The sequence below is a fragment of the Mastacembelus armatus genome, chromosome 5 (genome assembly GCF_900324485.2).
Source record: "Mastacembelus armatus chromosome 5, fMasArm1.2, whole genome shotgun sequence".
NCBI lineage: Eukaryota > Metazoa > Chordata > Actinopteri > Synbranchiformes > Mastacembelidae > Mastacembelus > Mastacembelus armatus.
This window is the reverse complement of record NC_046637.1, coordinates 3,622,254-3,649,750: the sequence shown is the minus strand read 5'-3', so window position 1 is coordinate 3,649,750 and position 27,497 is coordinate 3,622,254. Positions and strand designations below refer to the sequence as shown.

At 42.1% G+C, this 27,497-nt stretch overlaps 1 protein-coding gene across 1 annotated transcript; it reads right to left on the bottom strand.

Annotated features, from left to right (window-relative positions):
- Window positions 1-788: 788 nt before the first annotated feature.
- On the bottom strand, window positions 789-25,387 carry rspo4 (R-spondin 4). Its single transcript, XM_026306270.2, has 5 exons — window positions 24,950-25,387; window positions 19,289-19,477; window positions 18,344-18,481; window positions 16,059-16,259; window positions 789-916 (listed from the first exon to the last, which is right to left on the bottom strand). The coding sequence occupies exons 1-5, from the start codon at window positions 25,032-25,034 to the stop codon at window positions 789-791; spliced, it is 741 nt and encodes a 246-aa protein (XP_026162055.1). The 5' UTR covers window positions 25,035-25,387.
- Window positions 25,388-27,497: the final 2,110 nt, after the last annotated feature.

Sequence of the window (27,497 nt, the reverse complement as noted above, 5' to 3'; positions counted from 1 at the left end):
GCCTGTTTATACTGAAACACGTCAGGTAACAAGGGTCTGTGTGGGAATCCCTTCTTTTTCCAGGCCCAAACACATCAGGCGACACTTTGTCTAACAGTTCACCATCTGGGACTCAACACCACAGGGTGAACTTTAACGAGATGACTCAGAGGCTGGAGTTCACAGGTGAGGAGTCAGGTGCTTCTTAGACATATTGACTTTTGTTTTAAATTGAGCAGCTCCTCTGTACTTACTTCTTTTGCTTGACCTTTATTTCCTTTTAGTTTCCAAGTTCATGTTTGTAGCACAACTTGACTGATTTGGAAAAGACCCACAGAAAGTATCAGGTGATAAACCACCAAAATGACTCAAGCCTGTTCACTAACTGCAGCTTATCATCAGCTGATGTTTTCTAGTCACACCATTATTCCTGCTTCGTCACCTGCAGGTGGTTCCACCACACATCACTGTTTATCAGGCTGAGGACTTCAGAGTTTAACTGCTCAGATAAAGCTGTTGACAATTTAGAGACATTTGCAGATTGTTTAAATTCTCACTGGAGTCCAGTTGTTTTGCTTCCAGATAAATGCTGGATCCATCCATGTTTACTGGCTACAACTGAACTGCAGCGTTTCTTGGGTGGAAATTTGATTCATCTGTCACAACAATCACAGCAAAGACCTAATATCTACAGATTTCTTCGGTTTGAGTTTGTAGGGGACGAGACTGTGCGTTTTAATAAAGCTTCAGGTGGTACAGGCTGATTAGAAACATGACTGCAGCAGCTGACTGTGTCAGGTGTCTCGTCCTCAGGGATCTCCGTCTTCTCCGCCAGGAACTGTTGTTTCGTTCAGCGAGTGGCCGACACTGTCGATGGCGTGCGGCCGTAGGCGTTTTTTCTTCTTCCTTCCACGTCCTTTTTTAGCCTTTCTTCTCTCTGGCAGGACACACGAAGAACAGCTCAGCAAAAACAGTAAATAGTACAGATAGTTTGGCTTTTTATCAGCTTTTTGTTCATCGCACATCTGCATTTCGTTACAGCTGTGTAACTGCATTCTTTACATTAACGTTCATAGACACCATCACGTATAGAAACGTATAGAAAGCACAGAGATGCTGCTGTCACCCTCTTGAAAACAATCTACTGCTGATTTCAAACTGATAGTATTTATTATTGTTACTATTATTTAGGCCGAGCAGCTCTGGCTAGTGGTGATGACAAATGCATGTTTTCTCACTTTTCAGGTATTTTTTTCCCTTTTAGCCAAACAGAGTTAATAAAGTCAGGAAGACTCCAAGGCCATATCCAGACTTTTATTTCAGCTTCAGTCTGTTTTACTGTGTTTGTACAGACTCTTGACACTACCCTTTAACAGCAGAGGGTTAGAGTGCACCTCTATGAAAAGATGTCCAATAAACGCTCCATGTGTCTTATACTAGATTATACAATATACTGTATCAGGTCAGAGTTCACCTTATGCTCCATCTCATAAAACCGTCTTGAACTGTTTCAACAGGAATGTGCGTGCTTCACGAGGTTCCCAGAATTCCACTGTGCATCAGCAGACGTGAGTAATGCTCCTACAGCTGGTCTGCACCCTACGCCTCACAAGTACACTAGTGCATGTTCACCTACAGCGCACATAAAAACAAGCACCGCCAAAACTTTACTGTCAGTTGTTCACATTTCATCAAACGCTTTGAACAATGTGCTAAACTGCAGAAAAGCTCGTTTTTAAAAGCTGAACTGTAAATGCTGCTCAGGTGTTTCGGAGCTTCAGGTCCAGGATAAATACTGTGAAGTATCATGTGAGCTGATCTGCTGATGGTCTGTGCACAGTCCAGGTCTTACGAGTGTCAGTAAAATATTTTCGCTGATGCGTTGCTGCTTTAAGAGGGGAATTGGCAAATAAGAACACAGATAGAGAAGAAGCTTCCAGCTCCCCTCCACACAGACCTGACATGAGAGCTGCTGTGAACAGACGGACTCTGTCATTTTTAAAAGCCTGTGATTGTTTAGATCAAAACTATCGTTTCTGAGCCTGATGAAAAAACGTTCCAATGTTTCTCGATACACTCGACACGTCAGTCTAAACAAGTCTTATGTAGATGTCTCACACTGGTGAATCGGGACTCGGCCCAGATAGGAAATGTGGTTTTAATGTTCAGTGATAGAGACCTTCAGTTTCTTTGGCTTCGGTTTAAAAGTGGAATCATTTTCTACAGCACAGATGCTGATTTAGAGGTTGGTACAGCATCACAGAGTAAAAACAAACGCAGGCAGGAAGGCAGAACAGAAAGCAAAAGCTGGAAGCCGAATTAAATCTGAAATATACAATAAGGTGTCTAAGAAGCGAAGGGGTCAGAAGACATAAGCAGCCGAGTCGACGCTTCTGCTTTACTTCTACAGGACTTAATAAAATCTCTGTTTGAAAAGTGCGTCCAAACCTTATTATCGTCATTTAAAATGAGCTAATTATCCATAATCAGTATATTCTGTGATTCAGTAGCAGAAGGTCAAACTGCACAGTCTCATTTCCCTCTTTTCGTTACGTTGCGTTTAAAGTACCAGCAGTAATGAAACAGCAGATAAACAGCTGGAAACATGTGGAAGAGCAGCAGGTGAGCGCTGAGACACAAAACAGGCTGTTTGCCTTCGCCTTGCAAATGCTTTCTGTTCTGGTCCGTGCTGGCAGAACAACGTTGTTTGTCGTTTGTGTTACAAAAATAAAAAAATGATATAATTCATGTGGCTTAGGAGAAGATCGTGACTGTGGTTAAAAATAAGTTAACGGTAGGAAGCGACAAACAGTCGCCAGTCACACACTTTTTGGAAAACAAACAAAAAAAAAAACCTGGTGAACAGTAAGATCACGACAGTCACGGGTCCTTTCAGGCTGTGGGCACATGGGTAATGTTTGAAATGAGGTGAAGACCACCAGGACCTTTTTTTTACTGTAGAACTTCTTGTTCCTTCATTCTCTGTTCTGCTGAATTTTTCTCCCTGCACCTCATCATGAGATGTTTCCCACTGAGTTAAAAAACACACACACACACACACACACACACACACACTTTGACTGAATGCGACTGAAGAATTACGGTTTCTTTCTTTCTTTCTTTGGTTTTTTTTTTTTTTCCCTTTAGCTTTCTTTCCATCTTGTTCTATCCGAACCATGTGGACGGACGTCGTGCACGAACTGTTGCAGAGATAAAGAAAATACAGATGGTGCTTTGACTTTGACTTTGACTTTGTCTTTGTCTTTGTCGTGCATTCGCTCACATCCATCAATCTAAACCGCCAGTGTGAGGCAGCTCCAGTGTGAAGAGCGGGTCTCACATCACTCAGAGCGAGGGCACATCACTTGCACTTTGGGAGGGCGATGCTGGATTTCCCACAAACCACTGCAGAAAGTCTCAAGCTGACATTTTGACTGCAGGCCAGCTGCTTTGCATGACACGGCTGCTGTTACTCGAGCAGTGAAAACTTAATTCCACGCTGGAGAGTCAGACACACGTTGTTTTGAACAATAGCTTGTCGCTTTCCTTGTGCCAAAGTGATGAAAAAGAGGTTCAGCTCTCTGTTTATATCAGACCTCCCCCAGTTACACTGAGGATGCACTGCCATGCCAAAATGCCCCACTGTCATCTGCCCTTCATTAGTAATGAGGGCCCTTTTTTAAAGATGGGGTCCTTAAATCCCCTCCTGTCTTCTCTCCTCGTCCTCTTCTCTAAATCAATCAGCTCCTCTTCTCCTTTTCCATCCCAACCACTCCTCTCGTCCTCTGCCATCCTGCCGTTCCTCTAATCTCTCCCTGATGCTGTCACAGTGGCTGATGAATTAAGACAGGCTGTCCTGAGGTGCCTCGGTACTTTCTCTCTGTGGGTTCCTTTGGCTTCATAAAGTATTGAGACCTCTTCACTTTATTATGTTGTAGATTTGATTTTAAGTAAAATGAAATGACCACTTTTGCCCACCGGTTCTACACTCAATAACCTGTGATGACTGCTGAAAACATGTTTTTAGTAAGTTTATTAAATCAAAACCATGAATGTCCTGTGAGAGTTAGCAGACTCGTACACGTGCTGGTTTCATCTTCCTCTTAATACATGCATGGTCATACTTCTTGACGTAATGAAGTATTGATGGGTGTATGTGCTCATATGGTGTGTGTTTGGCTGGGTCGCATGGATGGATCCATGTGTGAGGAGAAGAGGATGAGGTTCTGCTTCACTCAGCATCGCAGGCTGTCGGACCATTTGTGCAAAAACACCGACACATCCACAGCGACGAGCCGTGGCGGCAGATAGGTCCCTGGGAACTGAGGCACCACCACACTCTGAAAGCTGCAGCTGGTCCATCAGGCCAAGCTGCTGCTGCTCGGCTTCCTACTGGCACAATGTCAAATGCCAAAAAGAGGCAACATCCTCGGCTTTGTAGAGAAAATTAAATGGTCTTCGGGGCCTGATTGTGCTGTATAGCTCTAATCTTTTTTAGTGTTTGACATTCACAGCTGCTTGACTGCACAGTCTCTTGTCTGAACCTCTTCTTGGCATCAGATTTTCATCTGTTCAGGACTCAACAAAGTTCTACATCTGCTCTGGACTCTGTTGTCGTTAAGTGAGTTAAATCACTGCACCAGTAGTGAAAATCTCTGTGGTTTGTGTAAAATCTCTCCATACAATGCTTTGTGTTGTTATAACAGTGGCATTTCTTTGGAGCTGGGACAGTGACAGTTTAGATTTTCACCAAATCCAGTGCACCGTCTCTCTGAAATGTTGTGAAAAGTCTTGCAAAATGGTGGAACCTTGAATGGAGTTCAGCACAAATGGACTTTATACGCGGCAGTGCTCAGCTCGTAGCTGCTGTAGGTGTCTTTTTGTCCCTCTTTCTCTGTCGCACACAAACCGGAGACCGTGAACCAGATGCGCTGTAGCTGGTATGTCATGAGAGCGAAGCGTCTTTCGGCCATCTTAACCGAATCACGCACTGTGCTGGAAAACATCCCTGCTCATCACATACCAACCTAACCACAGACAGACAAACTGGTACTCGCTCATCATGCATGTACTCACACAGAACCACACTCTGTCTTTGCGGCTTTTCTACTGAATTCCATTTATTCTCTGAAACCAGAACAATAAATGCTCAACCACATCAGAAACTCCTCAGTGGGTGCTCTCAGCGTTTGGAGGATCACCCTGATGGTCAACTTTTCTGTTAAGATACTGAAAACAGACACCAAGCTCTTCCATGTGTTACCAATACACAGCCCTGTTGACCTGAGTACATGGAGCCAAAACTTCAGCACGTTTCCAACACTTCTGCTGAACAGTCCCTTTTAACCCGCAGCCCGATTGTGTTTGTGGTCGGAGGAGCAGCACGATGACGGTGTGGGTGAGGCCCAGGATGAATGTTGTTTGTGCTCTACACGTCTCTTTGTTGGAGCCTGTTGTTTGTGAAAAATATGAGCCAGTGACTTTGAGTAATAACTTAAAGGAATAATTCACTGCTCCACACGTGATCGTTTATTACAGCTCAGCCCTTTATGTCATCAAACAGCAAAAGAAATGTTATTAATGCCGTATGACTTATTCCCAAAAATCCTACAACACCCAGGATGCATTGTGCTGGTGCATCCCAATGCCCCATCCATTGTAGTTTAACATCAAATTCCTGTTGATGAGAGACGAGCTGTAGAGGACGAGCATTGGATTTTCTTTTCTCTAGATGCTGCTGATCATTGAGGAAGGTTTTAGTCATCGTGGTGTCCAGGTTGGAGTTTTTTCCATTGTTTTTGAAAGAGTTTCCAAAGAGCTCTGCACATAGGTCACACAGGGGAAAATCTACTGTTACTTATTATTAATCAAGCCTCCCTTTAAAACAACAAAAAAAAATAAACTGCTGTTCACTGTGTTATACACCTCTATAGGAAAACCCTGATTTTAAAATCAGATATTTAAAAAGTTTCTTCACCAAAGTCAGACAAGAAACAAACGATTATTTTGTCCATTTCTATGAAAAAGCTCTCTGCAGAAACTGCAGCCTCCAAAATGATCAATTACAATTACAGAGAAAAAGTCTTTACAAAAAACTTTGTTTCATGTTTAAAGAAAACGTGTATGTTTTACTGAGAATTACAGTCCAATGGCAGCCAATTAAATTAAATGAGTTAGATTCAAAGTCATTAGCATTAGCTCCACTCACACTGTGCGTATCATCACAAAACCTCTCGGGGACAAAGTCAGAAAGTTTGAAACAAAACGTGACTTTCACCCAGATTTCACACTGAGAATTTAATGTTTTCCAAACTTTAGCCCAGACACTTTTAGCTTTCTGAAAGATCCGAACCCTCAAGGTGTCAGATCAGAGAAAGTAGTGAGTCATTTAGTTTTGGAAAGTGATGACAAACAACCTCATCATTTAGGTATGGAGACTTTTTCAGATTTTTATATCCCACCAAACATGATTCTGATCACTTCCAGCCTGTTCTTATGGCTGAAGAGGGTTAGATCTAGGTCAAGTAAGAAAACATGTCTTTTCATGAACTGAGTGAACTGACCCTTTAAATCAAAATACTATCCAAGTGAGATGTGGCCACGTCTCAGGAGGCAAAAAATTTACTAGACAAAGATAAAAAGTGAGAGGATTTTTCAGAAATGCTGATATAAATTCTCCTGTGACTTGCACAACACAGATTTACACTCAGAACCACATGTTGTGGTGGGGAACCAAAGTACTGTACATCAGCAGGACGATAAATCCACATGAACTTAGAATGAGGATGAAGCTATGTGGGCACACACACACACACACACACACACACACATTTTGAGGCTGAAAACAAACACACACTACAGCACAGCAGCTCTAGATGAAAACTGACATGACAAGCTTCTAAATTTGAAATTTGCAGATTTGTGTCTTCAGCTGCTCAGGTCCAGCCATAGTGGTTTTACTGGGCAGCTTCCAGCAGCCAACAGTAGCACACTGGTTTAACTGGGTGACTTTATATGGATATGAAGCAGGATAGCGTTGAAAAGCAGCATCTGCACTTTGTCAGCTGCTTCAGAATAAACGACTAAGAGTCTGCAGTTCTGCTGGTGTGTGTGTGAGGCTGCTCTGAGCTAAATGCTAAAATCATCATACTAATGTGCACACGGTGACGATGCCAGCATGCTGATATTTATATATCATGGCAACATATTGAATAATGTTGTTGAGATGTTTTAGCCTGGATCAAAGTGTACCAGCCAGCTAAAGAGCTGTGTTAGCACAGGTGCAGTAAAAATCTAAAACCCTGTCCCACCTTTCTTGCTCTTCCTGGGAACCAGTGACATGAGAAATGAAAACTTCTTTCAAACCTACAATCCTGAAATCAAGAATAACAACAACAACAACAACAACAACCTGCCCTACCTCTTCCGCCACAGCTGCCCCACATATAACACCAGATCATCAACATCCAGCAGATGTGATCATAGCATGCAAATGTTTACTGATCCAGATGTTTTCTCATACTGTAAACCTCAGACATGAATAAAATATCACGGCAGGTGCAGCAGGAGCAAGTCTTCCCTGTCATTACACAGTGCAGTAAGAAAGAGGAATAAATTTTAATGAGGTCTGCTCTAAGAGCTCTGAAAGACACAGCAGCCCAGCGAGGTGTCCTGTACAGTACTTCTCTTAAGACTAGATGTGCCCGCGGGTCGCAGAATGACTGAGCACCTTTCGTACCTTCAGTGCTTCACAACACATTTTACAAGGACCACCTGTGGAACATCCTGAATGCTTAATATTCTGATTTAAGAAAACCTGTATGTAGAAATGGACTGAATGCTGCCAAAATCAATCTCTAACTCAGAAATGTGTGGACTCCAGTTAGAAACACTTTTCTCAGAGGAATAAAAGTCTCAATACTAGCTGTCCATGAGGTCTGCTTCCAAAAATCTGTTGAAGGAGTGAAAGTCAGTAAAAAAGAGCAGCGTACAGCGAGCTCCTTGTTCTCTAATGATTACCTGTTGTCCAGGCTTTAGTTGCTCAAGGCTACGTCTGCACTGGGATCACCATGCGTTAATGTAATGCATGTGATAGTTGGGAAAATGTCGTTCAGCTCACTGGCTGTGTTGTGTTACACACTTAGCTCTACCCAGATCCATGTGTTGCTGAATGAGAAGGCTACTGAGCTCTGCACTGGACGGACTGCACGTTAAAGCAGCAGTGTGTGATGTCACACAGCTCCCTGTCTGTCAGCCACGATTAGTCTGACTGCTTGGTGGGTGTAAGATTGAAGTGTGGTGCAGTCCCATGCCTCTCGTCCCTCAGTGAAGATGAATAGCGAGCTGCACAGTGACTCCTAACGCCTCTTTGCAGATACAGTATATTTGGTTAAGTGAGAGAACATCTTGCTCTGGGTCCTAATGTGTGTATAAAGTCATGGGAACAGATAGTTAATAAATAACGTTGGTGAGTTAATGCACTTAAAGAAATAAAACTCAACCAGAGACAAGTTTTTGGAAAACGAGCCCAAACGATCGAGAGTGTAAAGTAACTGGATCCATCCTTCGTTTTTCCAGATGCAAAGATCTGATGTTGTTTTTCTGGAATCCATTATTTACGTTTTATGGCCACGTCTGTGTAGTGAAAGTCAAGCAGCCTTCTGATGGAATAGGAAGGACAAGTCCTGAATGAAATATTAAGAAGCATTAGAGGAGGTTTGGACATCAGCCTCATGAATCTTTCATGAAAGCAGCTTTGTACCTAGAATTAATCCACTTCAGTGCTCAGATGTTTTCTGGGCCGACTATTGATTTAAATCAGGGACAATTTGGATCATGATAGTTCCCTCAGTGCCAGAGGTCACCACTTTACCGTTACCAGTGCACATCTGTTCCCCGTGATGGACTGAAAAAAACTCAAAATGACCCTGGAAACCTGAACCACACTTCCCCAACTGACCGACAGACAGAGCCGGACATGTCTGACAGTACAGACACACACACAACATTTATCATGCTCCACTCTTTCACACTACCATCTGAGTGGTAAGTATTCACTTAAGTACTGTACTACTTTGAGGTATCTCAGAGCCAAACCTTGTACTTTTTACTGCACTACATTTATCTGATAATTCTGTATAATCATCAAACTTTATTGATCCCCAGTGGGAAATTCACAAGCTGACACTTTTGTATTTTACTACAGTAATATTTAGATTGAAGGTCTTTTATTTGGAACAGTATTTCTACACTCTATTTCTACTTTAGTTAAGGATCTGAGTACTTCTACCTTCACGGTCAAAGGGCATCAGTGAACTTGGGAGGGCAGCGGAAATAAATCAATCAATTTAAAACAAATCCACCAAAGTCTCAGCTGCTTAAAAACCTTTCCAAAGGTTTTCAGGGCTGATTCAGTCTCAGAGCACAGATGCAACTTGTTCACTACTTCATTTATGTAATGATGAGTGTCAAACTCCCAACATTAATCCATCTAAAAACAAATGAAAAAACTTTTTGTTCCTGAACTCCAGCCCTTGTTTTACACTTCCCGTATTTTCCATCTAGTTTGGGAGAAACTTTCCCGTTAATGTTAAAAATAGCTGGTATTTGGTGATTTGAGCTGCCATCCTTTATAACGCTGCTGGTTAATCACAGACTGTAACACCATCGGTTCTGCTGATTACATTTCCATTAGTGCTGCAGATGCAGTTACAGTAGATGTTTCCCTTTTCCTGCATTAATCTTAAAACTGACTGCACAGGAAGGTGGAGCTACACAGTTTAAAGTTTATAGTCACATGTTGTCACTGGACAGCAGAGAGGACATTTGGACGGACTGGAGGGAGCCAAGTAAATTAAAGGTTCCCAGTCGGGTTACAGCAGTGGAACATGGATACCATAGAGGACCACCAGAAATCCCCAGGCTGTGCCTTGTTTGTGTCTTTACAACTAAATTAGCTGGTTTCTGTTGTTGTGCTAACAGTGCCAGACCAGAAAATCAGCTCATATCCCCATAAAAAAAAAAATGATCTGGGTAATATCACAGTTTCCCCCCCTCCCAAAAAAAAAAAAAAAAAAAATACCCCTAAATAAAGTCACTCATGGTTCATTGGTAATGTAACAGCTCCAGGCTGAGAAAATGGCTCCCTTGTGTTTCCCGTTTTGGGAGACAAACATATGGGCCAATTCTGCCACTATACACGTCTACTACTATATAATGCGTAAATATACTGCGTACTGGAGGTACTGCGTTTCTAAAAACACAGGTGAATTTATTCTGCTTAACGTTTTTGTAGTTATTGTCCCACTGTCATGCAGCCCGGGGCCTCCAGACAATAAGGTTCTGGGTTTGAACCCCAGCCTGTGTTTCAGCAGTTTTATTAGCAAAAGGACAATTGCACAAGTCGTGTGACTGTAGTGCATGTGGCCATTTAATGTTCCCGAGTGTTTGCCGTTGTCACACACTCATAGGTTCAACAGATCACCAACCACATTGCTACCTGCAGGTTAGTCAAAAGGTCATCAGGTCCTTTCATGCAACTCATCAACTGTTGATAGATGCCAGAGATAATTATAGGAGGCCTTTTGTCTCACTGGACTCTGGAATCAGCAGGACTGAAGCTTCTGTGGTTGCACAAGCAGCCAACAGGTGGTTATAGATATGATCAGTGTGTATGTGGAGTATGTGGCTACTGTCAGAGAAACTGTGCATTGCAGAGCGACAGTGTGGCCAAGATATCTTTCATATTTCAAAATCTGAAGGTGGCAGTGATCTTTCAAACCTGCACCTTGACAGTTGACCTTACAATAAAGAAGTCTGTAGCTTCAGTTATTTTTTATAAACACAGGCAGGGACTGGACTCTGTGGGTCATTTTTTATAGTATGATATGACGCTGGGATGGACTGAGTATGTAAACTAAGACCTGGTAATCCCAGTGGACAGGTCTGGTCTGGGTGTTGTGTTCATAATGTGTCTTGATGTTGTTCTAGACTAGCTAGCTGTAGCGTGCAGATGCATGCCTGTGCTGTGGGACAGAACCAAGCCTGTAATTGATTTTTACTGCATTTACTACATTAAATAGTGAAGTGCAGCTGCAGCCGTACTCTATTCCCAGGACGAATCACTAATACAAATGAATCTTTGCTTTCTTTTCAGCGTTCAGACGACACATGTAATGACCAGGCAACAAGCCACATGGGATTTGTATTATGACCTATATCCATTCACGTCTACTTTAGAGAATTTAAAAACAATGTGCTACAGCACTAATTAAATAATAAAGGGGGATGGACATTTGATAGGGGAGTTCAGCCACAGTTGTTTTAGTCTGTTGTTATACAGATGCAAGACAGATGCATAATGCTGGACGTCGACCATAGATATCACTGCATTTGTGTTGTGCTGCATCATAAAACACGAGCTATGCAGCCTTTCAGTTTTATAGGAGGGGAAATTCATTATGTCCTAAATAAGAACTCTAGTGCTGTCTCTTCCTTTAAAAGGGAGCAGAGTAAATCAGTCTGACTATGGGAGATTATCACCATCATAAATACATCTTAATAAGCCTTCACACTAACACCAAACATGTGTCTGAAGCCACAAAGTCATTTTACAAATATATACGCACACCAAATTTAAAAAGAGGCAGTTTGAGCTAGCAACATGTGGACAGAACATGTACAATTACACAGCGAGTGAGGTGATATTTTTCCACTTACGAGGACTAATTTACAGCCCTGAAGCGATTTGTGGCATCTTGACTCTGATAGATAAAAACATCTTGGTGTCTTATCTGTTCTGATTGCTCTGTTTACGAGCTGGATACCTGATTCCACACAGCGAGGCACAAAAATGAGACCGTTTTGATTTGTAAAATCCTGGCACTTGTGATTGGTGGTTAATTGAAATGTCCGCAGAGCCTGAAGCTGAACAGGTGTAAAGCCCCTTTACCCTGCAGTGCCAGGTTACTAATTACACTCCAGGTCTCACGGCTTTTTTCCGCAACCTGCTGTTGGTAAAAGTGAAGTGATGTGTCGTCAGTAGAAGCGAGTTGCCATCCTGGCCCACCGCAGTGGGACACGTCCTCAGACGAAATAACATCTAGAGTTGATGCCTGGCCCCTGTGAGTTAAAATGCTGTAAAATCAAGTCCTTGAGCTGACAGCACTTAATTTTTACAATGTGTCTTCCCTTTTTTTAAATGGGAGGGCTGTAACAAATCAAAGGAAATAGAGACAAAAATGCTCTGGCAGGATGTGGGAAACATCAAAGAGTAAGAGATTTATTCTATTTAACACTTTACACTTACGTTTCGTGAGAGCGAGACCCAGTAGTGCTCAGTCAGAGACGTCTGTGCCGAATGATCTGAGTGGATTATTGATGGTTTTAGAGTCAAACTCAATCATTATTATTAAGTCGTGAATTGAACGAGCCACCTCAAGCATCCCAACATCTTCATTCTTTGAATATTTGCTAAAATGTCATTATAAATACCAGTGAGATCCGATGTAGAGTGCAGAGAGGTCAACGTTTTCTGAAAATAGACACTATTTAATGGAAAGAGATCTAAAGACAAAAGATCCACTTAACAATAATTGAGAGCTTTCAACCACAGCTCACAGTTGTCATCCAGCAACTGCAGCTGGGTCTGGTGTCATGGCCAGACCCAGAGTTTCACTGAGCCATAACACTGAGCTAAGTTTGAGTTTACCTTTGAGCTAATGCTCCGCACCACAGAGGGGAAAGTTGTGCACTGACAAAGCTGCGTCTCTCAAAAGAAAACGCTGACATGTAACGTTTCTCGGAACAGGCATGTTTGTGATAATCTTGCTTATTGTGTGTGTGACAGACCCTTCATGATCTGGGAATATCCCTGCTAGGAAACAAATCTCCCGAAACCTCAATGATGCCACAGGATTATGTGCAGACATTAATGGAGCCCAGGGGATGAATCTTCGTGACTTTAGTGATCGCCTGACTTCTCATGCAGTGCAACCAGCAGGTCTGAATTTTGGCTTCTTCTGAGAAACATCTACGTTGACCTTCTCTTCAGTGCCACCATGAGGTTGACATTTGTGGTTTTGAGTGAAATGTATCAATAACCATTAGAGTAATTGCCATGAAATTTGGTTCATGACGTTCATACTTTGGTTTATGACCAAATAACACAATATGAAAGATCTTCTCATCAGTCTCAGCTGCATTTTGTGTTAAGAGCTCAGTAACAAACGTCTACGTACTTCAGCTCCACTGACAACTGACTGGATTCACACAGACATTTGTCCTGCGGTGGGACAATGAAAGATGCACCATGGGAATCCACTTAGAGGTACAGATTTATGTGATCAAGGCTTATTAGCCACTAAAACACAGCACAGTGGTTTGTATTGCTCACTGCAGGGAGCCACTGCATGACTTGCCACTACCTACAGTGATTGAACTGGGATTTGAGCCTGTGACACAACTGGTCCACCACTCATTCAAATCTGGATATAAATGGAAATGTGTCTGTATTGCCAAGGAAAACCCTGACAACGTAACGTCTTAACTATTCATGTCAGATGTTGTTCAACTGCCAGGAAAACGTGCAAAAAACGCGTCTGTCGGCTTGTGACATCCGTGAAGAGACAGAGAGGAAAGCAGAGGAGAGGAAGGGGGGATGGAAGATGAGACTCATATCCTTCATCATCATCTGAAAACAATAAGACAACAAGAGAGCAGGAATTAAAAGACTAGAACTATCTAATCTGGAATAACAGGGGAATGTGAGGGAGATGCCACAGCAGCCTTTTATCCCCAGATGTGTGCTATTAGGTTCACGGGCCCGATCCCTGCACCAGAGTCTGCTGGATCAGATTTCTTCCTCTGCTAATGCCACCGGACACACGATCTGACAGTGATAATGATAATTACTTTGAATGACAGGCCTTGCACTGTGGAAGAAAGAAAATGACAGGGGAGTATTTGCAGAGCTTTAAACAGAAACACGGTCGACTTTCTCACCAATTTGGACAAAGTTAGAAACAGCACATTCCTTTGCGCCATTTAAATGTTTCACAGCTTCTTGCAAGTTTGTGTGAAGACGAAGAAAATATGGAACAATAAAAGGTCACAACAACAGCTTGGGTTTGGAAGGGAAGCAGAAACCGCTGCCAAGTTTGGTTTTTAATGTTTTGGAATATCCGTATGAAGTTCATCATTAATTTAATGCAGAGTTAAAAACAAGAGGCAGACACTGTCTCCAATGTAATGGTTCTATTGCTGATGAGAGTCTAAGGATAAGAGACTAACTAGTGTTTTTTTCTCTTCGGTATAATCTAACCAGTATTGACGGCATTTCCACAAAACAGAGCTTTCAACATATTTTGTGAGGTTGGAATCTAATGCCAGGTTCCTTTGGATTCTCGAAAACACGGAACACATGAGGAGGATTATGCCCTGCACACGATTACTCCTATCACCACAAGACTCACTGAGACCTGAGAGGCTGGATATCCCTGGATAAAGCTCTGGATGAAGCTGAGATGGTGTGATGTTTTTAGATCTTATCTCACAAGGCAGCAAACATAAAGAAGTACAAGTCCTTTTTTAGCCATGGAGAGCCCAGCGAGGAGATCACACAAGAATCTGTTCTCGTTCCCATCACGATGTTTCCAGGACTCAGGGCAGAAAGCCTGAGTCTGGAACTACATCTGTGAGGATGTTAGTGAGACTCCCCTTCATTAATGTAATCAAACATTGATTTTTAAAGAGAAAATACTGCGTTAGTAATGTTCTCTTTCCAAACTGTTGTCACTTTCTCCAAAACTTTCCTTCATAAACATCACTACTGCCGGACACAGGAGTCACCCTTGTCCCAGCCCTTCACTTTTTCAGCAGCCTGTGGTGTTTATGTGGCGTTGTAGTGATTCAAACTAAAAACCACAACACAAGCAGGTCGACTCTACATGTCCTGTGTGTTTCCTTGCTGTAGCAGCAGCAGCGCTGACCATGACGGACCAGGAGATCTGGATCTGTCAACAGCAATGCAAGAAGATCTGAGCACCTGAGAGAAGCAATCAGCTGATTCAGGAAAAGGCCCAAACCAGCGTCAGTCCACACAGGGAGGGGACAGGGTGAGTAAACACACCATCAGACCGTGCCACAGATTGTCGCGGTTTGTTTACTGTCGGTTTATTTTAACCAGCTCCCTGACCTTAAAAATGTCCTTATTTTAGTAACCATGACAACGAAGGTCCTCCTCTCATAATGAAGCAGTGATTTTTAGCCTAAACCGTGATGTTTCCCTGACCCTACCCATACTTTCACCATCACCGGTTTATCTTTCAAAGTAAAGGGAAATGATGTTGTGCTGTGAACGTTGCCAGATCAAAACAACATGTCTGTAATGTCTAAACAGCAGTTACAACAACATGTTTTGCTGTTTAATTTGGAGGAATTATTGGCTCTTTCAGAATGGAGCCTAAGAAAAACAGCTCATTGTGAAAATCCTGACTTGTATGTCTATGAAATGTTCATGAGTTTATGCTGCAGAAGAAAAGCACAGCTGGGTGGGACATTTTTAAAACTCAAAACTTTCCACTGGAAATGACTTGCTCATGTTTGATTCATCAACATATCAGTAATTTCAGCTCAGTGACACTGCAGTGTGACGTTTTCCATACCCCACCCATGAGAAACCCTGAACCTGGGAAAGTTTGTCTGCGTCAAAACAACAAAAATGACCAGCACAATGTAAGTTTTCCTCCCATAGCACTAATGTTCCAGGAAGGGGGGGGGGGGGTATTAATGTTAGCCTAAAAGTGTTTATTAGAAGTAGCACATGTTGGAATTTCTTTATAGGGTCCCAGTTGGCATTATAAATTGCACAAGTGTGTCAACAAAGCACATGACACAAGACCAAACCATGTAGAGAATCCACAGATGTTGGCAGCTCAGCAGAAAAAAGAATCAGTTGTATCAGACTGTGTGCTGTTGTTTGTTTATGGTGGTTGTTAAATTCATCAATAACGGTTTAACCTTTCGGCCCCTCATCGCACCGACTGTTTTCATCTCCTCCCTCTCCCTCCTTCCCTCCTCACCTGTGGGACACACTTTTCTCATTTTGCACTTCTGCGTCTCGGTGTAGGCCGGGCAAACCGATGCTGCTTTCTCTTCAGGTGTTCTCCCGGATGGCCCGCCCCCTCGGGTCCTGGTCTGGTTGCCCCAATTGAAGCCACAGGTGAGGCCGTTATGGAGACAGGTGCTCCACTCGCTCCACTCTCCCAGCTGAACACATTTGTCTGTGAGGGGAGAGGATTAGGAGGAGACTCTATGAGCTGAGTAAAAATATCTTAATGTCAAACACAAAGAAATCTGAATTGCATGAATTTACCTGATTAAACCTCAACACATCCAGGGAAGCTCATGGTCACACTTCCACAGACATTCAGGTAAAGACCCCAAAGTGGTCAGCTGTTAATACTTATGATAAATGTTTTCATTGCTTGGCCCAAAGAGCCAGAAGAACTTTCCTTTTTAATTGAAAATTAATGGCTTGATTAAAGTACATGGGTTTAAAAAGGCAAAGTGAAATAATGAAGCAAAAATAATAAATTCCAACCATAACGCACCGAGTGGTAATAATATACGAGACAATGTTTTCTCCAGACCCCTGGCAACCCCACGGCAGTGGAGGCGTTAATGCACGGGGCATTACACTCACAGTGACGGGTTCTGATGAGTGATGTCAGCCTTTCCACGAGGCCCACAGTGGAAAAACCAGCTGCCCCAGGCAGGGTTGGACAACATTTCTTGGTAATCATCATTATCTTTGTCAGATTTTTTTAATGAATAGATTTCCAGTGACTGCTCTGGAATTGCTTGAGGTGTGTACCAACAGTCTGACATGAAACCTTAACAGCGCCATTAAAACCAGATGTGGTCACGATGCCAAGACACAACAGTAGCTGCAGATGTTGCAGGTGGACGGCAGAGGAGTAATCTGGAGTCCCGAGCAGCGTCGATTGATGAGTGAGCTCAAAAACACAGTATATCTCACTTACTTAGAAGGGAGGGATGATACACGCTGAGATATGAAGATAAATTCTAAAACTTCTAACATGAATCGTGTGCTGCGTTGAAAATTTGGCTCCATATGAGAAAAGGTTTAGTCCAGTGGTGGATGATGAGAAAGTATCAGTGCTCACACAACCAGAGGAAGATAGGAACTGCTTCTCAGAGGAAAATTTTAAATAGACACACTGCCCCAAACAAAGGCAGCATTTGTATCATTAAGCCATCAGCAGGATTTAATATGATAAAATGATTTTAAAATTTAAGAAATGCTACTACTTCCTTAAGGACGGTGATTCGATCCATGTGAAAGCAGTGGTTTCATGGTCTTTCCTAAAACAGCGTGATTCCCCAAAACAGGTGCAGACTATCAGTAGTCACATTACTAAAATCTGCTTGATATAAGATAAAACAAACACAAACACATGCACACATGAAATCCTGCAGAGCCAGATAGGCGGAGCAGAATATACAAAAACAGCTCTGCTGCTCATTAAACCTCTCAGCTTCAACAAAGTCTCCATTACAGCACAGACCTATTTCATATCTGGCTCTGGTCAGTCTGCCTTCAGTTCATGATAGACAGTAGCTTCAAACAGCCACTGAAATAGGATGAAGCTCATGAAAGGTTAAACAGTCAGTACTGTAGGTTATTTGTGACTTTATCCTGAGCGGCTAGTTATTCATCCGGCCATGTGTTTTGATTGATTGATCACCTCCGCTTGTAAATGTCTGTGTGCAGATGTGTCTTTGCCCTGCACATCAGTCAGCATCTGTATCACTTCTGTACACCCTGGGTTACCTCATCACATGAGGATGAACCTGTGCCTGTGTCTGATGTTTGTTCTCAGCATGACGCTTCTCATTATGTCATTTGTCTTTGCCGTTTTTTTCTAACATTTTTCTGCACACGTGGCAGACGTGATGAGGAGCCTGATCCAGGCATTCACGTGTTGCAGTTATCCAGCTTTTGTTGCATTTATTTAGTACAGTCTTTGGGATTTGTCCATGAATTAAATGTAGTTTCATTTTGAAAAGACTTGAATTTTCTAAAACAGCTGGGCACTGTAGCTTTCAGTCAAACATTCCTGCGTTTGTTGGGAGACTCTTCTCTGATAAGGAATGAGAAACAGGCCGCCTTGTGCAACACTGGGGTTCACTGATGTGTTTGCAATAGTCTGGACAACAATAACGCTCTGTGGCCTGTGTCAGTTATCTCAACATGTAAATCTGTGATCATGACACCAAAATCACATCTCGATAAAATAAAAAGTAACTAATATTGAAAGCTGTAAGTGCAGTGTGTATTTACCTTTGCAGTCTGTTTGGTCTGCGTAGGTTCCGTTGGGGCATCTGGTCAGACATTTCCCTTTGTACAGCTGGAAGCCGGGTCTACACTTGGTGCAGAAGTCTCGGCTGAAACATTGCTCACATTCCAACGCGTTGCACTCTGGGAGGAGGGACAGCATCACACATCTGCTCAACAAACAGTTTGTAATATCTAATCTCTGCTCTGGGGGAAACTAAAGGCTCCTGTTCATCTTCTTTTTTTTTTTTTTTTTACATGTTGCCACAGTCAGGTACGTGCTGCAGAAAACCACAGGTCAAAATAAAGTCCGACTGTTTGCTAAAGGCCGAACGTACTGTAGTTGCTTAAACTTACCGGATGTTACCGCATCAGAAAATGACTCTATCGTGAATAAAAAATTTGGAACAGTTTGTTTTGGAAGAAACTGACAAGAGCTGCAGTGTTTTGTCTTTTAGGTGAAAACTTCCCGCTGCAGCGTCTAGAGCCGAGAGACTTCAAGTCATCAGACCCTGTTGCTTTGTGTGTGTCAGGGGGTAAACTAGAGTACTGTTCCTGTCTGTGCTGCTCTAAGGTCAGGCCTGATGAGAATATACGCTAATAATATTGAGTGTGTATATTGAGCTGAGTTAACTCGCAGCTGCAGTCGGAAAAGAAAAATGTCTCGAGTTCTTTGAGAGGGATTTTTGGCATCTCTTTAGTCCAGTGAACTTTTTAATAAATACAGACAGAAACTACACGCTCATAGGAAAAGTTTTTAGAGTTGATTAGGACAGTATGCTTCTGGCGTGCATTAGACAAGGTGCATCTTTGTAAACGAGGAATCCTGTAAACTGACACTGTTTGTGAACTTTTCATGTAAGAAAACAGTTATTTCCTACACTTGTTTAGGCCTCCAGACAAATGAGTCATGGGGGACTTGATACCCTTTAAATCCGTGTGGAAACATACTCATGCATTGGTTCACGTCCTTCCCTCTCTGTCCAAAGTGTCCAGCGGGGCAGGTGTGGAGACAAGTACCATGGTGAGATATCCCCTTCCTCTGCAGGAACAGGAAGAGTCGATCGGGGCAACGCATGCAGCCGTTGTCACGGGAACACTCCAGACAGCTCCGACAGTCATCTGATGTCTCCCTGTGGGCTGAAGGAGGTAAAATAAAAGTCAGGGTAAGTAAGAAGGAAAGAGGAATCCTGAGAATGAGGACGAGGAGGAAGGAAAGGAGACATCACAAATCCTTGACAATAACAGGAGAATTTCTAGACTCCATGAAAAATCCTCCACTGAGCTCCTTGAAATCCAGATGTGTAGATCCTGCAGGCAGGGAGACATTGACACTAAGCCACAGTATCCCAGTTTAACACCGTGTGGGGAGAAGTATGCACAGTGTGCAGCTGTCTCCTGTAGGTCTGCTGGTCCTGTGCCTTGTGTGTCAGCATGAATTTGTGTTTCTTCATGACTCTAAAACTTATCAAATATCCTGAGGAAATTAAAAAAGTACACTCTTTTCTTCTGGCGCACAGAGTGAGGTCCGTCCACAGTTTGTGCGGCTCAGTGCCGATAGATTTCACATGTTGGTAGCATGACAGTCAGGCTTATGTCTGAGCCAAAGTAAGTCTTATTATATCAGCCACAGAGGTCTGCTCCCAAATACACACAGGATTCGACACACACAGCAGGAATGCTTCCAATCAGGGATAACAAGGGATACTGAAAGACAGGCAAGGTGGGACGGAAAGATGGAATGAAATAAAGAGGGATGGAAAGAGTTTGCTGAGGAGGTGAAGACAGGCAGTGAGTGTGCATGAGTCTGATCCACACGAGTACCTGCATCTGACTGTACAAATTCACCAGATGGTTTTGCTTTCTTATTTACATTCTTTATCCCTTCTGCAAACAGACATCGCTGCTTTGAACTGTATGAAGCTGCAATAAGACACATCTCAACTTCAGCTGAAGGCAAATACACACAGAAACTGCTGACACGTTACAGGCAGGTGAAGCAGCTTTCCAAAAGAAGCCAAACTACTCAGTTCAAAAAATGAGATTCATTAAAAAAAGAAAAGGGACAGTCAGACACTGTGAAGGGGAGTAAACAAACAGCAAAACAGGCCTCAAAAGTCCAGGTGAAGGAAAAAAACATCTATATCTTCTATAGATAAACTGAAGGGAAGTAATTAAACATGCATGTTGAGCTATGTTAGAGAAATAAGTTATGTTTCTTGACATGGCTGTAAAACCCAAAGCATGGCAGCATTTAGACAGTAATTACGGTAATCTGTCTTTCTGACACGTGCAGGTTGTGTTCACTAATACACTGCTGCTCCTTCATAAATCTGCCCACTCAAACCATTTCCCTCCCTTCACAAATACCCTGCAGCTCTCACACGTGTAAATATTAATAAAAATAGAACTGAAGCTCAGTGAAAATAAAAAATAAACCTCTGCTACAGGAATGACTGGATATTTGTTTATCCAACTCCAAACCATCAAAGTAGTTTGTTTTGAGCTGAACTGGTCAGTGAACAATAAGAAAGTACTGATGGAGAAAAGTATGATGCATCGTATGTGGTTATAGAAATTTACATCATGAAACCTGATTCAGCACTTTAACAGCAACTGTGCTAAAAAAAAAAAAAACTTTGACCAGCCACTTAACCCCTGGGACTCATTGGCTGCTTCTTTCCCAGCAGCTGCTGGTGTGAATGTGTAATTCATCAGATGAGAGAATGATCATGGGAGTCCTGTAGACCTGACATCAGCTTTCAGCAGAGGGCAAAGGTCGCCTTTTACAGCTGCCATTTTGCATGCAGGGAGCGATCCATCGCACAGAAGGCAGAAACACAGATCCTTTCTCCGACTGCGATGTGTATCATCACCTCTCTGAATGTAGGGTCTCCTTAAGTCGTCGATTTTGATTTGAGAAGTTTGTATATTTGCTTTTTACGAACTTGAAATGTTTACTCAACAGCAGCATAGGAAGTTGTTTAAAGACATTATGAGAAGTGCAAGGAGCTGATTAAACTAGTTTCTTCATGGACGTACCACAGTGACCTCCTGATGAGTGATTTGACTGGGTGAGGGTGAATGAATGAAGGTTTTAGCTTGAATATATAAGACTAAGCTCAGACTGAATGGACGTTGCAGACTCAGTGTTATGCTGGACTCATTTTAGTGCCACGATGAACAACTGGTTCCAAAATGCTTGAAGAACGGGAACATTTTTTATTTTAGGTACATTATTTTTGAGCTTCTGTGCTAAAATGAGTGGTGTGTGGTGGGGGGTTAGTGCTCAGTAATGGTAATGATTGAGAACAGACAGGAAAAACTGAAGAATGAGTAAAGAAAAGTCCAGTCTACAGCTGAACTAAGCAGATTTTCCAGACTTACCCACTGCACTGAGCTTCAGGACCTCACTCTGGGGTCTCGACCCATCGTCTGAAAAACTGTTCTCTACACATATGCTATCAATCTGCAGGCTTTAGGGGCTTTAAGAGGAGTGGCAGGTTTAGGTAGCATAAAATGATGACCTTTGACCTCATATGGGATTGCACAGGTTTTTTAACAAGCACCAGGTGTAACAAGCTCCACTGGGGTTTCAGGGAAACATGCTGCATTTTAAAAGGGACTTCTACCTTAAAACTGAATCTGGAGAAAGAATTTAATGATTTAACATTATGGTTCCAGACTAAAACACCAGCAATAAAGTCTTATATTAAATTATTCATTAATGGCTATGATAAACACACAATCATGTTGTGAGAGCAACAACTAAAAAAAATCGAAAAAATGTATAATGTAAAGTTGGCAAATGATTAGCAATGATTATATGATTATATATTTGTTTTAATGTTAGAATCTGCTGTGAATGTTTCCATATTTTAAGGTTTTGCTCGACAGGATCAGACTAAAAGTGTTTTTCTGTTTTTTACCAGTGCCCCTGTTACATACAGACACTAGTAGGAGACTAAATGTGCCATTTTATTAGATGTTTTATTAGATTTTATTAGATGTAGAGCCCACGTTGCAGACAAAGAGATCCCAAAGCTGAAGTTGAGTTGAGGTGGGATTACCCTTTTCTGCTTCACAGGTAGAAATAGCAAGAATTCCTTTTCTGGGTGTGTTTTCCCAATAACACACAGCCAAAATACCCACAATGCATCATAACGTGTACATTAACAAGAAGATGCAAGATGGTCTGTTACGTTAAAGTAATGGGCAGTCCTTACTGACTGGTTTAAAGAACAGCAGATTTTTAAAAGGTTTTTCAGAGTGTCATATCTTCATATCGTCCCTGCAGACTTTATAAGATTTTCCTCTCCGGCTGTCGGTCTTGTCCTTCACATCTTAACTGTTCAACTTTAGAGACAGGCCTAGCGATGATCATCTAATCTCAGAGTTCCTGATCCACGTCTGTTGGCCGTCACTCTCCCTTTCCTCTTCTTATATACACTCACTGAAATACAGACTGATCGCTCTTAATGTCTCTCATCAGTTCAACAATAATACACTCTTCCAGCAGCACACTAACCAGACCCATCATGAACACAGAGTTATGATAATAAGACACTCCCAGTCTCATGTTTAAGAACAAAACTACTTGGTTAGGATTAATAAAAAGTTGTGGTCTGGCTTAAAAGTAAAATCTGTGTTTTCAGATCTGTGTTTTCGGACCTGAGCCTCCTCCTAACACAGACTATAAACTACATCACTTAACTTCGTCCTGTGTCAGTCGCTTAGTGCTATGTAACTATAGCCCAGTGTCCATCAACCTCTTTGATTGACTGTTTTGGGAAATGCACATAATAGTAGAAGCAAGAATCTGCACCCTAGATGTCATTTTGGCACGTGAAAAACACATGAAGTGAAAATACAGTTGAACAGACTGGATTGGATTCACTGTTGGTGCGTCGGTTTTTCACATGAAGAGACACGTCTGTGTAATGTTGTTAAAGCTGCGTCTGGATGCTCCACCAGAGAAACGATTTATATCAGATTCTGATCAGTTTCTCCTCAGACCTGAACTCTCCTGTAAAACACTCACATCTAGAAACACAAGGAGCACTAATGCACGTAATAATGGGTCTAATCTCCTGACTTCTACAATTCAACATCCAAAACACTCCAAACCTTTTCAGCTTTGTGTGTGTGTGTGTGTGTGTGTGTGTGTGTGTGTGTGTGTGTGTGTGTGTGTGTGTGTGTGTGTTAACAACTATAGGAACTGAGTCCAGATGTGACAGAGGGTGAAAGGAGAGGAAAAAGAGGATAAAGGGGGAAGGGAAGAATCATCTGACAACACAAATCTCTCTTGTCTGAAGCTATGAATTCTGACAGTGAGTAAACCCGTTGTGCCCACAACCACAGTTTGACCTTTGAGACCTCAAGATCTGATCCATTAGCATCATATGTCTCAATCTGGGTACTAACAGGATTTAGTAGTAAGCTCTGTTGCTTCTTTTTCAATGCACAGGAAAACTTTCAGTCAGTAGTTTGTTACATAGTATGACAATGACATTTTACACATAAAAAGGTTTCTATTAGGTTTCTAGTTTTATTGTATTTTTTTTAACTATGCATGTCCCTTTGTAATAAATGATTCAATTCAGATTATTCATTACAATTCAGCATGCCCGTTTCTCTTCATGCATTTCTTTGAACATATATGGTCTTGTTGGAAAATGACAGTCTGACTACTATGTTTGAAAAAGCATAATCTTGCTGTCACATGCCATTATCTTGAATGAGAGACAGCGGCACCTGATGGCCCCAAGCAGCCCTCTAATCATTATGTAATGCCTCACCTCTGGTTGGCTGATGGGCCAAAGAGGGAACTGTCAGAAGCCAAACTGATGGTGTAATTGAGACCGGATCCCCCCTCTATTAGCCAAATTCCTAAGGAAATACCCCACACTGGCAAGTGTGAGGGTCACCACATACCTGTGACCCTGTGGTTAGGATGTTTTTAGATTTACTGTGGTGTGTGTGCTGATACAGAGCGTGATATGATGCAACGTGACAGTTCAGCGGTTGATTCTCGAAATGTGATTTGGTTTCACTGATCCACATTCAGCATATTCTGCAGAGTGAAAGTGTTTTGTTTCTAGATTTGGACTCATGGAAGAAAAAGTGGCCATGAAACAACAAATACCTCATTTAGCTGGTTCAGTGTTTACAGCAGCTGCTGGATATGGTAAGGGTGTGTGTGTCTGTGTTTCTTTGTGTCTTTGAACCAACAACATCTTCCTCTTCATTTATCGCTATTATTTTCTGGATCAGAGCAGATGAATACGTGTTGATATATATGTATATAATATGCCATAACGTGAAAAGTTATATATGAATGAAAATGACGTGCAATTCTAGTTTTATTCACAAAAACATTTCTAAATGTTACGCTTCCCAAAAGTTGCTAGTTATTTGACGTATTTTAATTGGAACGTGATATCGGTGTATGGTCTTGTGAAGTATTCTGTTTTGTTCATGTAATCATTTCTTCATGTTTATTTTCTATAATCTACAGAAGCTCGTCAATCAAGGAGTGTTCACAACAGAAGACGCTACAGAAATGCCCAAAATCCCAAAAACCTTTTCGTGCCATCTTCCCAGCGTACTCACCGCTTTGCTTCTGCACGACACCAGACCCCATCCTGATCACCTCACATAGCAACGATATCACAATGGCAAAGAGTCGCAAATGCATCTGGGCTCCTGCAAAGTGCCCACTTCAGCGTCAGGCTGCGGACATCTGCGAGGACTCCGGGGTGTCAGGTTTAAGGTTTAGTTCCACGGCGAGGGACCGAAAGAAGCACGCAGGGAAAAGGGCAAAGACAGTGGTTTAAAAGATGAAGGACTGTATGGAGATGAAGCAGTGAAGATAATCTTGCAGGCCCCAAGCAGCGATGAAAACGATGAGTGAGAAGGTGAGAGGAGACAGGAGAGACTGAAGAGAAAATCCTTTCCTCCTTTGTCGTGTTTCACATAGAAGATTTAGCGCTGAGAGGAGGCAGGCGGCCATAAACAACAAAAGGAGAACACAGCAGAGTCAGGAGAGCTGAGGTGAGGAGAGCAGAGAGCCTTGTCTGCTTCCCCAGACTGGCAGTCAGAGGGAAAACCTACCATTTAACTACCACTGTCAAATTTGCGATAAACAAGCCCCACTTATCCCGTGGCCATCTTTAACCCTTTATAGGGTGTGCTCCCAGGGCCTAAGTGGTTCCATATTTCCAGCTTGCTCTTTAGCCACCCCCCCCCACTCCCCTCCTGGCTCTATCTATTGTTGTTCTTCTTTTTATTATTCTTGTTTACTTTTTGCCTGTGCTGGGCAGCTTTGTTTTCTGCCGCAATCCTATTAAATGTGGGCAGTCAGTAAATGTAATTTGACCACCCTGAAAGCAAGAAAACAGCTGCAGAACAGCATAGCTGGGAGTTTAAAAATGTTATTATAGCCTACCATGTTTGCAATTGATTAGTTGTGCCTGTTGGGTAATGAGTCAGGTACGTAAGAAGTCTGCGATTTATAAGTCTGAGATGAAGAGTGAAGTGGTGAAGTACGCTGAGCCACCCCTGGGATGCTTTGGCCTTGGTAGCGCTACTTCAGGTGTGTTTTGATGATGTAGTGACTCACACAACCTTGACAAATTATACAGTGCCTGAAAGTGCTTTGTGTCCTGATCATATCTGTGAAAGCATATTAGAATTCCTACGTCACTGAAACAGCTGATCTTCATTTGACAGTAGGTCAGCACACACAAAGTCACGCTTCACCTTTCTGGCAGAACACATGGACAGAAACAGCAAAATGAGGCAAATGTTTTGTTTTAATCACCTTCCTGTTAGGCCTGTTCCTGTTATATAGTGTATTGAATGAATCATCCAAACCTTTTGTCCAACACACAAACACCTCAGTCCAAAAAATGTCAGAAGTCGTCAATCTCGAATCCTGTTAAACTAAATAAAGAGGATGGATGAAATATTTCCAACAGTCTAAAACATCAGCTTCAGCTTATCTGTAATTTACCCTTCACTTGGGAAAAGAGGTTGAAAGATTTATTTCATAGGCACCTGTCAGCCTATAACACCTGTGGACATCACTATCTCAGTATATCTCAGCCTGATCTCATTCCCAGGACATCACATGTTGACGCTTTGCCTTTTATGTCTTATGCAGATATGAATTGGTGCATTTGGCGTCTGTTAGAGACACACAGGGTTTACAGTTGTGCGTGGATTTGCGGTGACGTTACTGTACAAAGGCTGTTAGGACGAGGTTGTCTTGCTTTACTGTTCTCTCTTGAAAACAATGTGCATCTTACACAAACACCAAAGCTTTTGTTTAGTGTCTGTATGAGATGCCAACATCTGCCGTCAGTTCAGTATTTGACACCCTTGGGTGAGAAAGTGATTTATTTGCTCTATGGACCAAACGTGAACAACATGTGGTCAGTGTTGCGGCTTTGACTCGGACTCACAACTGTGGTTGTTGGTTGTGTGTCTCACTTCGCTTTAAACAGAACGACTTTAATGTGTAACGTTGTGTTTAAACTAAAAGTGATTTACTGAATGAATCATTTCATCAAACTTTCCTCACCATAAACATACGGTTCATACCAAAGGAACATTTCTGTAAAGTGAAACAGCTTTAAGGAACCTTTGGGTTCTTTTGGTAGCCAAAGAATCACCCTAGATGTTTTTTCTTATTAACAAACGTATACTCATAATATGTGTATGACCTTTTAATCGTGTTCTGGGAAATCATTTCAGGATATGTGTAGTAGCCAGGAGCCTTATAGAAAGTGGAGTTTCCCTTGGTGAACTCCAAGCTGTAAAAAGGCAGCGTGCACTGAAACAGGAGTGTTTTTCTCCAGCACTCAGGGTGGGCTAATGAGTGCAAAAACCCCATTAATGAAAGGTCACAGTTTTGATCTAAGCAGCAGCTAATGAAGCAGCTGTAAAGTACCTTTGAGGAAGACACTGATGAGGATGAGAGCACCAGCTAATGGCTACAGAAAAATATAAATCTTAAACATAAATTAATGTTGTTTGGTTTGTTTCTGTCTGTATATTTGATATATTTTTTTATTCTTAGTTGTGCTGATTGAAATCACAAACATGTATCTTGGCAGTGGGGTTTGACTCTTTGTTCTTCATACTCACGTGAAGACGA